At 50.7% G+C, this 14501-nt stretch overlaps 1 protein-coding gene across 3 annotated transcripts in view; it reads left to right on the top strand.

Annotated features, from left to right (window-relative positions):
- Ano7 (anoctamin 7) overlaps nucleotides 1-14501 on the top strand; it is a 27960-nt gene that overhangs the window by 6039 nt on the left and 7420 nt on the right. For all 3 annotated transcript variants that reach the window (XM_026786536.1, XM_026786537.1, XM_026786535.1), the window contains exons 4-15: nucleotides 2928-3035; nucleotides 3678-3814; nucleotides 5508-5565; nucleotides 6642-6752; nucleotides 7757-7922; nucleotides 9560-9650; nucleotides 10406-10502; nucleotides 11407-11550; nucleotides 11621-11758; nucleotides 12328-12426; nucleotides 12504-12606; nucleotides 14347-14458. In XM_026786536.1, the coding sequence (XP_026642337.1) occupies nucleotides 2928-3035; nucleotides 3678-3814; nucleotides 5508-5565; nucleotides 6642-6752; nucleotides 7757-7922; nucleotides 9560-9650; nucleotides 10406-10502; nucleotides 11407-11550; nucleotides 11621-11758; nucleotides 12328-12426; nucleotides 12504-12606; nucleotides 14347-14458 (1364 nt within the window). The remainder of the gene's footprint in view (nucleotides 1-2927; nucleotides 3036-3677; nucleotides 3815-5507; nucleotides 5566-6641; nucleotides 6753-7756; nucleotides 7923-9559; nucleotides 9651-10405; nucleotides 10503-11406; nucleotides 11551-11620; nucleotides 11759-12327; nucleotides 12427-12503; nucleotides 12607-14346; nucleotides 14459-14501) is intronic.

Raw genomic sequence — 14501 nt, 5'->3', positions numbered from 1 at the left:
TATTTTCCCTCAGTTCTAAAGAGGTTGTGCCGTTTTATACATTTATGAGCCCTTTGTATTCCCATGAAACTTTTCTTTGACTTATCGTGGGGCACCTTCTCCCAACCATAACCCAGCTGAACCCAGTACCTAGACCTGGGTAGGATTAAAAATGCATCATACCGAACGCTCCAGCTCAGCCACATGGTATACTGTACAGGGCAGCCGTTCCCCTTGGAGCACAGCGTAGACCAGGAACTGTGCTCACAGCAGCTTCCCCGCATCATCAGAGAGGGTGGGACCCAAATCCAAAGTCTGGTGTGTACATGCGCATATTATTATGAGCAACCTGTCCTAAAAGAGATCCAGAGCTGAGCCATCTAAGGCCGGGAGCAGCTGTGAAGCCAGCTACAATCTTTTCTGCTAGGTCACTTGTCTATTTCTGCCCAGTTGTGTGGAACTCATTTGTTCTAGACATGTAGATTGCTGGTAACATGGGTCACTATTGATGTGAGTTTTGGTTTTTGTTGTTTTTTTTTTTAAACTTTATTTTATGTGCAATGGTGTGAAGGTGTCAGATCGCCCAGGGATTGGATTTCCCTGGATTTACAGACACTTATGAGCTGCCATGTGGGTGCTGGGAATCGAACCCGGGTCCTCTGGAAGAGCAGTCAGTGCTCATAACCACTGAGCCATCTTTCCAACCCGAGTTTGGTTTGTTTTAACTGACTGATAGAGCTTCTTTTGCCTCCTAGCCACTGTTCTGTTGCTGTGAAGAGACTCCACTACCAAGGCAACTCAAACAGAAAGCATTTAGTTGGGGCCTTGCTTATAGTTACAGAGACTTAGTTCGTTATCAACACGGTGGGGAGCACCTGACAGGCAAGGCTGGTGCTGGAGCAGTAGCTGAGGGCTTCATCCTCATCTGTAGTCAGACAGACAGACAGACTGGGCCTCACAGCCCACCCCACCCAACTCCCACACACTTCCTCCCACAAGGCCACACCTCCTAATCTCTCTAATCCTTTCAAAAATTTCCACTCCTGGGGACTAAGAATTCAAATATGTGAGCCTATAAAGGCCATTCCTTTTCAAACTGGAACAGCCTCTGGCCCTATATGTTCCATAAGTTACACACACACACACACACACACACACACACACACACACACACACACATCATCCATCTACCCAACCACAACCTTCCCCAACACATTGTCCAAAGTCCCCTCAGGCTTGACAGTACAATGCAGTTCTCAGCTCTCGGCATGTCAGAACCACCCAAGGGTGCCCCAAATGACCAGGTCCACGTCTGTCCCCATGCGCAGGGTACAGTTTTTACATGGACATTCGGGGAACTGCAGATGGCTGTGATGTACAACAAGGGCCGAGAACCTCTGGAATGTTCTTTTTAAAATATGTCTATACTTGCCGAGTGGTAGTGGCATAGGCCTTTAATCCCTGCACTCGGGAGGCAGAGGCAGGAGGATCTCTGTGAGTTCGAGGCCAGCCTGATCTACAGAGAGTTCCAGGACAGGCTCAAAAAAAAAAAAAAAAAAAGTCTATACTCCACAGAGGCTCTTGTTTGTGGGATCAAAAGTCTTACTTCTCAGCCGGGCGGTGGTGGCACATGCCTTTAATCCCAGCACTCGGGAGGCAGAGGCAGGCGGATCTCTGTGAGTTCGAGACCAGCCTGGTCTACAAGAGCTAGTTCCAGGACAGGCTCCAAAGCCACAGAGAAACCCTGTCTCAAAAAACCAAAAAAAAAAAAAAAAGTCTCACTTCTCCCAGGGCTCCCAGTCAGCATGGACATTCAGTGTTAGCGAATCTGGGGGGAAGATGTAAAATTAACATGTGTCTCTAACCTAGGACAGCAATGACAGCTCAAAGGATGGCTCGGACATCCTTTATTTATACATCTTTATAAATAGGTGTATTGGGATTGTCTAGGCAGCAACGATGGACCACAGACTGCTGTACATACCCAAGTCATCATTCATCTTTCTAAGTCTGCAGCAGAATCAGTATAAACCTGGGTTTACAGCACTAGCTGGAGCTAAATCAGCAGTGACTACAAGCTCGAACAGCATAAGGCACAGACAAAACCCGACCCAGGATAGCTTTATTCTTTATTTTTATTTTTATTTTTATTTTATGTGCATTGGTGTTTTTGCCTTCATGTCTGTGAGGGTGTCGGATTCCCCCGGAACTAGAGTCACAGACAGTTGTGAGCTGCCCTGTGGGTGCTGGGAACCGAATCCGGGTCCCCTGGAAGAGCAGTCGGTGCTCTTAACCACTGAGCCATTTCTCCAGCCATGAAGCTTTGTTCTTATGTAATTGCTGTCCTTGTCTCTGTCGGGGATTCTGCTGGTCTCAGTAAACAATGTCTCGCCACGAGGAAGGCTTGTTTTGCTATAGTCTGACACATAGTTAAGTGGAGGCTTGTTGCAAAATGGAGTCAGTCTCTCTGGGTGTGGAGATCTAGTTTCATTACACTTTTGCGCAGACACGGGGGTGCATGCATTTACTTAGACATGCGGAGAACAGTGTGGATTTCCGGTCACTGAGCATTGCCAGGCAAAGCTGAATTTGTTGCCCCTTTAACCAGAAGATGGCCTAGGTCAGTGTGGTGTCTTAGTGCACCACAGAAGCTGTGCATGGGTCCCCAGGCTTTGAGGAAGGGTCGCTTTGGTTATCATTGTCATTGTCCCGGGAGCGAATGCAGGTAGCATGGGCCCCAGATGTGAGCTTTCTGTGAAAGAGATGCTGTCACCACAAGCTTTCTGGGGCAGACCTTGGAAGCGAGCATTCCTGCTGAGAGGGTCCCCAGCCATTGACTGTCCATCAGCACCAGGGCTATGCCAGTGTTAGCCCTCTCCTAAGTGCGAATAGACACAGAGATCATAGCAAAACCCTCAGGCCCTCACAGAAGCCCCTGGTACCCACAGCATGATGTCCAGGACAAGGCCACCGCGGTTCACTATGTCCTCCTCAGAGCGCCCTGGGCTGTGCTCTGTTACTATGCGGAAGACCTGCGCCTGAAGCTGCCTCTGCAGGTACGGGGGGCAGTGAGGGCAGAGGGAGAGGATGGGGATCCCCACCCAGGTCTACATTTGATGGATCCCTGCACACTGGGCTCAGCTGCCAAAACTATCACTTCTTGGATGTGTTCCCACCTGGGAACCTCGAGTTTCCCTTCGATCCGCTGTCACCTGGAACACCAAAACACCCACTGGGTGAACAGCAGATAACACCCTGCACGGCAGGCTCAGGAATTTAAAAAGCTGGCACTGGGGAGGGTTGCCGAGGCTGAAAGGCAGCTGAGTTGGCTGAGTTCTCTACAGGCCCAGAACCCACAGGACCAGGATGAAGGACAGCAGCCTCTCTGGGCCCCCAGAATGATGAGCCTGGACCGCTTACAGTGGGTTTCTCCAGCATGGCTCCAGGGTAGACGGAGACACACTGTTCACTCTCTTTCGTTGCCTAGTGGCCTGAGCAGTTCTGGTCCTCAATTTAACAAGTCAAGCAACTCTCAGAGCCCAAGGCCCCCAAAGGGGAAGGGTCTGCAACAGGATCAGGAGTAAGAGATGTCATTTCTCACTGCTGCGCCCTTGGACTGGAGTCCCATTTGTGGATATGGCCAGTCTCCTCCCCAGCTGTGGAGATTTCTCTCTGAACAGTTTTCTTCTTCCCCCCAGGAGTTTCCCAACCAGGCCTCCAACTGGTCGGCCACGCTCCTGGAGTGGCTGGGCATCCCCAACATCCTGCTGGAGCAGGTGCCGGACACACCTCCTGAGTACTACTCCTGTCAGTTCAAAGCAAGCAAGCTGCGATGGTATGGCACTGTAGCCCTGGTGAGCCCGGCAGGACAGCCTCCTGTGGGACCAGCTCCTATGAGGACTAGGAAGGATGTGTGAGTGAGAGTGTGAACAAACAGGATGGACAATGTATGAATGAATTAACTGAACATCGTGCATTTCCTCAAATGCTGTCCCCACCTGGGATTTTCAGAGAACACCAGCTGAATCCCAGGTGAACAAGCCTGTGTTGGTAAGTCACCTGCATCAGTCAGGATAGGGTGGCTGTGCTGTGGAACAAACATGCCCCAGATTCTAGGAATAGGACGCATGAGGCCCAAGTCCCAATCCATTTCTGAGGCTATGACAAAATACCCAAAGATGGGTACTCTGTTGAGAAAAATTGGGTGCAAGGGGAATGGCTTAACAAGTCAAAATACTTGTCGTGCAAGCCTGACAACCTGGGTTCCATCCCTGGAGCCCACCCGAAGAGCCAGATGTGATGGATGATGCACATCTGTAATCCCAGAATTCCTATACTGAGATGGAGGCTAAGACACAAGTGCCCTGAAGCTCACAGACCGGTTAGCCTGGAGGACACAGTGCAGCAGGAACTAGAGACAGCTTGCCTCGACAAGGTCCCTCGGTACTGAGGCCTCCACCCGTGCACTGTGGCATGTGCACACATGTCATACACGTATGGGAATATACATGATGTGCAGTGATTATTGCCAGCCCGCTCTTCCCTCCTGCTGTACAAAATAAACTGCTCTTTAAAAGAAGATGCTCATTCAGCTTGCACATCTGGCGGCTGAAACGTCAGTACTGGTGGCTTCTGCTGGTCGGCCTTTGGCTAGACACAGCAGCTGTGGTATAGCACAACAGAGACAGAAGGGCAGTCAGAGTTGTCTGGCTTCCTTCAATAACTGAGTCTCTCACGAGACCAGAATTAGTCCCTCCTAAGAGTGGAATCCACATGGCCTCATGCCTTTGTACTGGCCCCCACTTTTTCCTGGAACTGCCTATGTAGACCAGGTTGGCCTCGAACTCATAGAGATCCTCCTGCTTCTGCCTCCCAGGTATGGCATTAAAGGCGTGCGCCACCCCCATGCCTGGCTTGGCCCCATTCTAAAAATCTCCACCACTTTGACCCTTCACAGCCCACGAGCTTTAGTGAGACACTCAGACCACAGCATTCCTTGCTCTGTTCCAATGTCCAGGTGAGAAGACACTGCCATCACACCTTCCCTGACTGGGGAGGGAGACAGCATGGAAGTCCCGTCACATTCATGACTGGACAGAGCAATTGTGTGACCACCCAGAGCCTGCAGCCCTAGCCCCGCCATGGCTGCCTCCACTAATGAAGCACTCAGGACTTTTGTGACCCCTGACCCTCCTCCTGGGCCTTTATTTAGCTCTTGTTTACAAGCTTCAGAGCAGACATGCTAGAGGCTTCTTGGTGGGCCTAACCTCCTGCTCAGGGCCTTGTCCTCTATACAAACTGTCTGCTTTTCCCCTGCCTTATGTGTGTGTTGCGTAGCATCTGTCATGGCCTCCTGTCTGAGGAAAAGAAAAGGCAGAAACGAGAACTGAGTTTATCCGGCCTGGTGTATACTCCTCGGCCTCTGAGCAGGCTCTCTGTATATACTCTTCTCTGCCATGTCTCTACTAACATATATGTGGCAAAAATTCCCATGCTCTCAAATCTCTAAACTGTACTCACCCCTGCAGGTTCCTTGGAAGTGGCAACCAGGACACCTTCTTCACCAGTACCAAGAGGCACCAGATTGTAAGTGGGGTGTTCCTGCTGCAGCCCACAATCTGACTAGGCCCAGAAAGGCCTGACATATCCCAACCATGGACCCTGACATCCTCATGGCCACCATAAGCTCCCTGTAGCCAGAGGGCTGAAGCCTGAGAGACCGCCCCAGATCTTGCTGCATAGAGGGAGGATACGGCCTGCATGCAGGACGGTGGGGGTGGGGGAACGTCCAGACTGCACTCAATCAGGTGAAGGCCAGCTCTCTATCAAGTACCCTCCACAATCTGAGGCCTAGGACAATACATGCTTATAGACCTCTGGGACAGGCAGGTAAGGCACCAGGCTCAGGTGAGGTGATCCTCTTGGCTGACCAGAAGAGACAAGCAAGAGGTCTCAGTATGTCCTAAGCTCATCTGTCAAAACCAGGCTATAGGGGCAGGTCTGAGGCACTGGACAGTGTTTCTCAACCTATGGGTCTCGACCCCTTTGGGAGTCAAATGACACTTTCACAGGACTCACCTAAGACCATCAGAAAACACAGCTATTTACATTGTAATTCATAACAATAAAAATTAGTTATGAAGTAGCAATGAAAACAGCTTTATGGTTGGGGTCACCACAATGTGAGGGACTGTATGTATTAAAGGGCCAGGGCATTAGGAGGGCTGAGGACCTCTGTGCTAGGAGGTGTGGTCCAACAGCTATGACCACCAAAGGCCACTGCTGCTATAGCCACCAAGGCAGAGGTTTCCCCACCCCAGACAGGTATGCTAACAGAGCTGACCCTACTAGAACAGAGCTCCATACAGCCATGCATGACCAGGCCCAGGTTTGAAACCAGGCTGAACCCTAAGGAGTTTGCGACCAAAGCCTTCTGGGTTTGTAAGATGGGAGAATTACTGACTGTTATCCCTACCATGTGGCCACACAGGTGTGGCTGTGACATAGGACCTGGGTCTCAAGGCCTTGGGGACACTCCATCAATATCATCATCTGTCACTGGGGACCATAAGAGGTCATCCAAGGTTTCAGCACCAAGATGGGTCTCCCTACTGTGCCGTCACATGGCCAGTGATAGGCACTATCCTCCACCCATCCCACAGCTGTTTGAGATCCTGGCCAAGACTCAGTACGGCCACGAGAAGAAATGCTTCTTTGGGATCGATCAACTGCTGGCAGAAGGTGCCTTCAGCGCCGCCTTCCCCCTACATGATGTGAGTTGAGCCAGGGTGGACTGTGAGTTCCCCCACCTTACCCACAGGAAGCCACCCATGACAGTCCAGTCACCCCGGGGTCGGGAATACCAAACGCATAGCCTTGTAATGTGAAGTAGCCAGTGTTGGAGGCTGAGGTTCAGCTTGGTCTTCTGTTCTTGCTGGGGGTCCCTGGCAAATATACCAGGTCCCCACTTTGGGTACTAAGACTGGGTTTCTCAGGCAGTGTCTCTCCCTAGGAAAGATAGGAAGGTCTCCAGCACCTTTCTCTCTACCTTGAAGCTGGGCAATCTGGGGCAGAGGCAGGGAGACATTCACTGTAATAGCTGTCTGGTGCTCCCCAGATACCCATTCTATCATCGCTATGCATCCCATGTGTAGGTCAGGCTCCAGCTTTTCTGCTGCCTTCTACCATACAGGGCACACTGAAGGGTAATTTCAAAAGGGCTTGAGTCATGAGTGCCCATGAAGTCATGCGGACAGTACTACTTGACATCATGAAGTTAAAGTGGGTGTAGAAATGTCAGGCACCCCCCTCTCTCACACACACACATACACACACACACATGCACACGCATACACACACGTCTTGCACAGGCATCACTGTTCACATCAACTGAACTGGGTACATGAGGAGTGGCTCATAGCCTGGGTGGCACACAGCATAGGTGCCAGGCCTGGCAGCACTATTGGTTGACCTGCACCCCAGTTACTGTCCTGACCAGCTCTTTCAGTGCCTTGAACATTCAGCAGTCCTGGGGGTCAAGGGAACGCAATGTACATTTCTCTTCAGACATTTTTTGGCCCCTCCCCCAGTGTGATTGTGTTTTCTCCTTACACCATCCCCTGGCATCTATGCCATGTGCCGGCCCTGGAGGGTGGAATTGTGGGTCTGGGTCAGCACTGAAGTTCTTTCCCACTCCCGGAGGTGTTTTGTGGGAGGACTAGTGGGCAGAGGTGAAAACAGCATAGAGAAGCCCAGCCCAACGGCCTCTTATTCCCAGGGCCCGATCTCTGCAGTACCAGAGAACTCCCAGGTCCTGGGTCTCACCCAGCGCCAAGTCTTACTCCAGTACTGGGCTCGCTGGAGCAAGTGGTGCAAGTACCAGCCTCTGGACCATGTGCGTAGGTACTTCGGGGAGAAGGTGGCTCTCTACTTCGCCTGGCTTGGTGAGTCTTGTCTTTCTGCAAGGTCTTTGTGTCATGACAACCTCCCTCTGGGATAATTCTGCTGCCAGACCTTATTCCCCTGATAATAAAACAGACACCATGTAGATGGATTTTTCTTTGAACTGCTAGTTCACAAATAATGACACGGAGACTAAATTATTACTAAATATGAACGCTTGGCCTTAGCTTATGCTTGTTGCGCTAGCTCTTATAATTTAAGCTAACCCATTTATTTTAATCTGTGTTCTGTTGTGTGGCTTATTACCTTCTCTCTCTGTACTACCCATGTTGCTTCCCCTGCATTTGGCTGGAGACTCCGCCTTCTTCTTCCCAGAGTTCTCTCTGTGCAGAAGTCCTGCCTATACCTCCTGCCTAGCTATTGGCCATTCAGCTTTTCATTACACCAATCACAGCAATACATTTTCTTTTTATAAAAATAATTTATTTGCCGGGCGATGGTGGCGCATGCCTTTAATCCCAGCACTCGGGAGGCAGAGGCAGGCGGATCTCTGTGAGTTCGAGACCAGCCTGGTCTACAGAGCTAGTTCCAGGACAGGCTCCAAAGCCACAGAGAAACCCTGTCTCAAAAAACCAAAAAAATAAATAAATAAATAAATAAATAATAATTTATTTAACTTTATTTTACATGCATTTGTATGAAGGTATCATATCAGATCCCCTGGAACAGGAGTTACAGACAGATGTGAGCTGCCACGTGGGTGCTGGGAATCAAATCTTGGTCCTCTGTAAGAGCAGCCAGTGCTCTTAACCACTGAACCATCTCTCCAGCCCCCAGAAATACACTTTTACACAGTGTACAAATATTCCACAACAACACTAGACACTACACTGGGAGCCCTTTAGTTTGAGGGATCCTCTCGACCCCCAGCTAGCACCTTTTCCCTTTTGGGAAGCTCCCTCAGGAATGTCTACCCTGAGAGAAAAGACATCCCCGTGGGGAAGTCTACTCCAAGTCATTCTCTGCTGGTCTCAGTCAGGCTGGCACCTTTGAGCCGTGCTGCCCTCTCTGGGATCTGCCTCTGATCCTCCTTCCCCATCCCGAGATTTGCCTTTCCAGTATGGCTATGCTGGAGGACTTCTGAGGGGCAGGGGAAGGACTCTTCATCCAGGCTCCAGACAGAGACATTTTATAGGTGTCTTCCTGGCCTCACAGGGTCAATAGGGACCAGGACACTTGACTGGGGTCTGGACTGACCCCACAGGAATCAGGTAAATACACATTTGATGGATGTGGAGTACATCAGGGGACCGGGGTGTGGTCCATTAAGATGGTACCCTAGTGGGACATAGGGGTGAGGGTAGGTCTAGAATGACCCACACCTTCACTGGGGCTCAAACTGCAATGCATGCTGAGCCTCTCAGAAAGACACCAGTGAACAGTTGGTTGTAAATGGGTATCAGGAGATAAAGTACCCAGTAGGATGGAGTCAGGGAGACACTGCTACTGAGTCAGCAGGGTGAGAGAGTTGAGGACAGATGCTTAGAGTCAAGCTGAGGCCAGGGAAGACTCCAGGGTCTCTCAGTATCCTGCCGGAGGTTCTGGGTCCCATAAAGCAAATACATCCTTTGGGCATACCCAATTTCTAACCTCTGTACCCCTGGCATTTCCTCTACAGGGTTTTACACGGGTTGGCTCCTGCCTGCAGCTGTGGTAGGCACAGTGGTGTTCCTGGTGGGATGTTTCCTGGTGTTCTCAGACGTACCAACGTAAGTGTCCCTCTTACCTTAGCTCCCAAGGTTTCCTGGGCCTCACTGGGTTGTGGGACCATGGGATTCCCAAGCACCAGGCCCTGTGTAGAGCTGGGGTGGAGGTATGCGCCAAGCACAGCCTGCTCTCCCAAAGACATGGCTAGCAGGCTGACTAGACAGAGACACCTCAGGCTGACACCAGTGGACAGAGGTGCCCCAGGATAACAGATTGTCGGGGTGTCCCTAGGATGATGACAGGTTGTCAGGGGTGTCCCCAGGCTGGTACTGACACTTAGTCTTTTGTCCTTAGGATAGTGTAAGGCTTTTCCTATAATAACTCGCTTTGTGTTTTATTTTATTGTGTAGCTGGACATCCAAAAGTTATCTTTCATTATTATTGTTGCAAATTTTCAAAATCAACTGCTTTTTAGAGAAATGATGGTGGGGTTGGAGATGTAGCTCAATTGATAGAGTGCCTGCCTGGCATGCACGAGCCCATGGCTTTGGTCCCAGCCCTTCCGAAGCCAGATGTGGTAGTGCACACTTGCAATCCCAGCACTCAGGAGATGGAGACAGGGCCATCAGAAACTCAAGGAATCCTCAGCTACGTAGTTCAAGACCAGCCTGGGATATGTGAGACCCTGTCTCAAAAAATAAAACAATATCCCAAAGTTCTAGGGCTGGAAGAGCAGGGATGGCGTGAAGGGGAGGAGCGGGGCTGACTTGGGAGGGGTTGCAGTTCTTTGGTTCCTGGAACCACCTACACCCCACAGGCAGGAGCTGTGCCACAATTCCGATGGCTTTGACATGTGCCCGCTCTGCCCCGACTGTTCTTTTTGGCTGCTCTCCAGTGCCTGCGCTCTGGCCCAGGTATGAAACAAGAGACAGGGTGAAGGCGTTGGGGGCTCGCAGCTCCCATAGATCCTGGCTCTACCTGTGAAGTCAGAGCCCTCGGCGAGCTCTGCTAACTTTGCTGCCCCTAACCTTAGTTACCTCTATGATACAAAGCTTCCTACTCCAGATGAGATGACATCACGGGACACATCTCCTGAGTGTCACGATCCAACCCACTACAGCTCCCAAGCCCCCTGATTCCTGTTTGCCTTGTGTGTGAAATGTATTCCCCCCTGGTCAAACTGTTGAGCTCTTGCCTGGGTTTGACCCCCTCCACATAAAGGCTGTAGTATGCCCGAGATAGAGGCAAGAGAATCAGGAGTTCAATGTCTTCCTCAGTGGCATGGTGAGTTTGAAGGTACTCTTAATAAAAAAAAATAAATAAATCGGGCTGGAGAGATGACTCAGTGGTTAAGAGCTCTGCCTGCTCTTCCAGAGGTCCTGAGTTCAATTCCCAGCAACCACATGGTGGCTCACAACCACATGGTGGCTCACAACCACCTGCAGTGAGATTTGGTGCCCTCTTCTGGCCTGCAGAGATACATGCAGGCAGATTATTGTATTATGTATTGTATATATAATAAATAAATAAAACTTAAAAAAAAAAGAAATGCCTTTTCCGGGTGGTGAGAATACTGCATACATAATAAATAAATAAAACTTTTAAAAATAAATAAACAAACAAATAAATAAACAAACCAAAATTCCCGAGACCGGGTAAAACTAGGTACTTGTGGCTCCTGAGCAGAACGCTTTTCTGCTTTTCCCTTGGGTCTGGGGCATCGTGGTGTGCCTGTGTGGGAAGATGGTCCGTTAGAGAACGGGTGTGTGAGAGGACCACCCGTCCCTGGGAAGACGCGGATGCCCCTCTCCCCTCCAGGCTGGGCGGCTCTTTGACCACGGTGGCACTGTTTTCTTCAGTCTGTTCATGGCGCTGTGGGCGGTGCTGTTTCTGGAGTACTGGAAGCGGAAAAATGCCACACTGGCCTACCGCTGGGACTGCTCGGACTACGAGGACATTGAGGTGAGTGAGCTGGGCTGCGTGGCTTCTGGCGAGGAAGGGTCACACCCTACCGAGCACGGTTCCCTTCCAGGAGAGGCCTCGGCCCCAGTTCGCTGCAAGAGCTCCGATGACAGCCCTGAACCCCATCACTGGGGAAGATGAGCCCTACTTTCCTGAGAAGCGCCGTGTTCACCGCATGCTGGCGGGCTCTGTGGTTCTCCTGATGATGGTGAGGGGACCCTGCCACCCCGCATTCCCCTCTGCTTCTGTCTTCCTGAGCCACAGCGGTTGTTCCTTTCTGCCCTGGCCTGAGAGCTCCTACAGACATAAGATTCTCACTGTCCTCCGGAAAGACTCTGTGCCTCAGGGAAGGGCCGGAGCCCAGGGCCAAGGGATGCGCTCTCGTAAGGGATATGTATGTGCCACGAGGGGTCCTGGAAGGGCTTCACCATGTGTGGCACCCATTAAACGAGGGAACAGATTCCAAAAATGAGCATGGGGCACACTAATCAATTTGGTACCCTCTGGCCAAAGGCTGCTTTAAAGGACCCCAGCCCTCTCCAGGTATGGAACCCAATTTAGGGCTGTAAGGAGGTGGGTGAATGGGGCACAGTTCAACACTGGGTATAAGGACAACATACAGAAACTACCTGGTATCCTAACCTGACAGGGGACATGGCCAGGCTGCAGATGGGAGCCCCTGGAAAAGGAACCTGTGGGGCTGCTGTGGACCCAGAGGCCTGAGGGTGTGGGTACCAGGTCTACAGCAGGGGGCTCAGGACTTTCCCGGCCCTGCAGGTGGCCGTGGTGATTATGTGCCTTGTGTCTATCATCCTGTACCGGGCCATCATGGCTGTCGTCGTCTCCAAGTCAGAAAATGCCTTCCTTTCCGCCTGGGTGAGTCTCCGCTGCCTGTTCTGGGGGCTTCTGACCGTGCTCCTCTGCCCGTTCCCTGATCACCTGTTCCCTATCAGGCTCCACGAATCGCCAGCCTCACGGGGTCGGTGGTGAACCTTGTCTTCATCGTCATCCTCTCCAAGGTCTATGTGGTCCTGGCCCAGGTCCTAACAAGATGGGGTGAGTGCTGACCAAAGCAATACAAACACAGACCAACTACCATGCACCCACATCCCCAAAGAGGTGTCTGAGCCGTCTCCCAGGGAGCTCCTTACATGACACTAGCAGGGAGAGGAAGGTCAAGAGCACTCAGCCAGGGGCCTTGCTTCTACCGTCCTCCCAGATCCCTCAAGCTTGAGGAGTTCTCAGAGTGAGACAAGAGCCGCTAGAACAGGGACTAGGACCTCCATCAGGTGGACTGTGGGGCTGTGACCAGCTCAAGCCACTCCAAATGGTTACCAAGTGTCTGCACATCCTCTTGTCTCTGTCCCTAGGAGCTAGATGCCTCTCCCCCTGCCTCTGCTTCTCCACTTCGACTTCTGTTCCTGTCTTCAACTTTCTCTAAGAGAGAACGCTAATAGGCCTAACTACTCATCCCACAGACCTTGACTAAACCAGCTCTGGCCAAGGCCCCGAGGGGAGGGGACAAAGCAAACTCAGGGCACAGTGATCACGGTCGGAAAGGGAATACAGTATTATGGGATGTTCCCAGGTAGGTGCCAGGAGAGTGGTTTAGCAGTGTCCCAAGGAGAATGAGTAGGGAAATAGGAGCTGGTGTAGGTGTTCCCACAATTGTGGGACTTTGGGTCCCTTTTTCCTCCAAATGACCTTTTACATTTCCACACTGGTCTTAGCAAATTTTTGTTCTTCAAGACGGTTTCTCTGTAGCTTTGGAGCCTGTCCTGGAACTTACTCTGTAGACCAGGCTGGTCTTGAATTTACAGAGATCCGCCTGCCTCTGCCTCCCGAGTGCTGAAATTCAAGGTGTGTGCCACCACTGCCTGGTGGTCTTGGCAATTTTTTTGCACTTATAATTCAGCCTTCAACCTTGACCAGAAACTATTTTTTCTTTGGACACTCCCCTCAACCCCAACCTTATCTATACACACTTTAAAAATGATTACATTTATTTAATGCGTGTGTATATGTGCTCATGTGTCATGGCTTGTGTGTGCTATGGCACACTGGTGGGGGTTAGTTCTCTCTGGGGAAGGAACTTGGGTCCTCAGGCTTGGCGGCAAGCACCTTCGTTCACTGAGCCATCTCACTGGTCCTGTACACGCTATTTTAATGAAGGTGCAAATGTTTGGTTTTAGTGTTCTGGAGTTTTTTTGATCAATGATTTCAGGTATTCCTAATTGTATTAGTTATCTTTTTTTGCCACTGGGACCAAAATACCAGACAGAATGAATTAAGGGAGGAATTCCGTATTCCTGATCACAGTTTCAGAGGTGACAGTCCCTCACAGCAGGGAGGGTGTGATTCCCATGAAGCAAGGAAGGGAATACAGGACAGGATCAGGTGGCATACAGAACCCAGGACACCTTTTTCCATGCAGGCTCCAACTCCCAAATATTGTCAGTATATGATTAATCCATGTGATTAATAATATTGATCCACTGATAAGGTCATAATCCTCATGAGCTAATACTCTCTGGAAACAACCTCACAGAAAGACCAACAGGCCTGCTTTAATCATCTAATTTAAGCAAGCAGACAATCAAAATTTACCACCGCTTTAATCAACATGTCTTAGGAAAATTTAGAAGTTGGAAATGTAGGACTGCTGTATGTTGACCCCTCCTTTAATAAATTTAACATACCTGGACAACATGGCTTCTTCCTCACCCTGGATGGTGGTGCGGTCTCACGGGAAGGGGCCAGTATACCTGGGGAACTGAGTGTAAGCCCCATCTGCAGAGATGCACCGGACGCAGACCGCATTCGAGGACGCCTTCACCCTCAAGGTGTTCATCTTCCAGTTTGTCAACTTCTATGCCTCGCCGGTGTATATCGCCTTCTTCAAGGGCAGGTAGGGGTCACCCTCCTGACTTGTCACCTCTCCCCTGGGCAGG

Source organism: Microtus ochrogaster, linkage group LG4 (assembly GCF_000317375.1).
Source record: "Microtus ochrogaster isolate Prairie Vole_2 linkage group LG4, MicOch1.0, whole genome shotgun sequence".
Classification (NCBI taxonomy): Eukaryota; Metazoa; Chordata; class Mammalia; order Rodentia; family Cricetidae; genus Microtus; species Microtus ochrogaster.
Note: the sequence above shows the minus strand (reverse complement) of the source record. Positions and strands in the feature narration are given on the sequence as shown.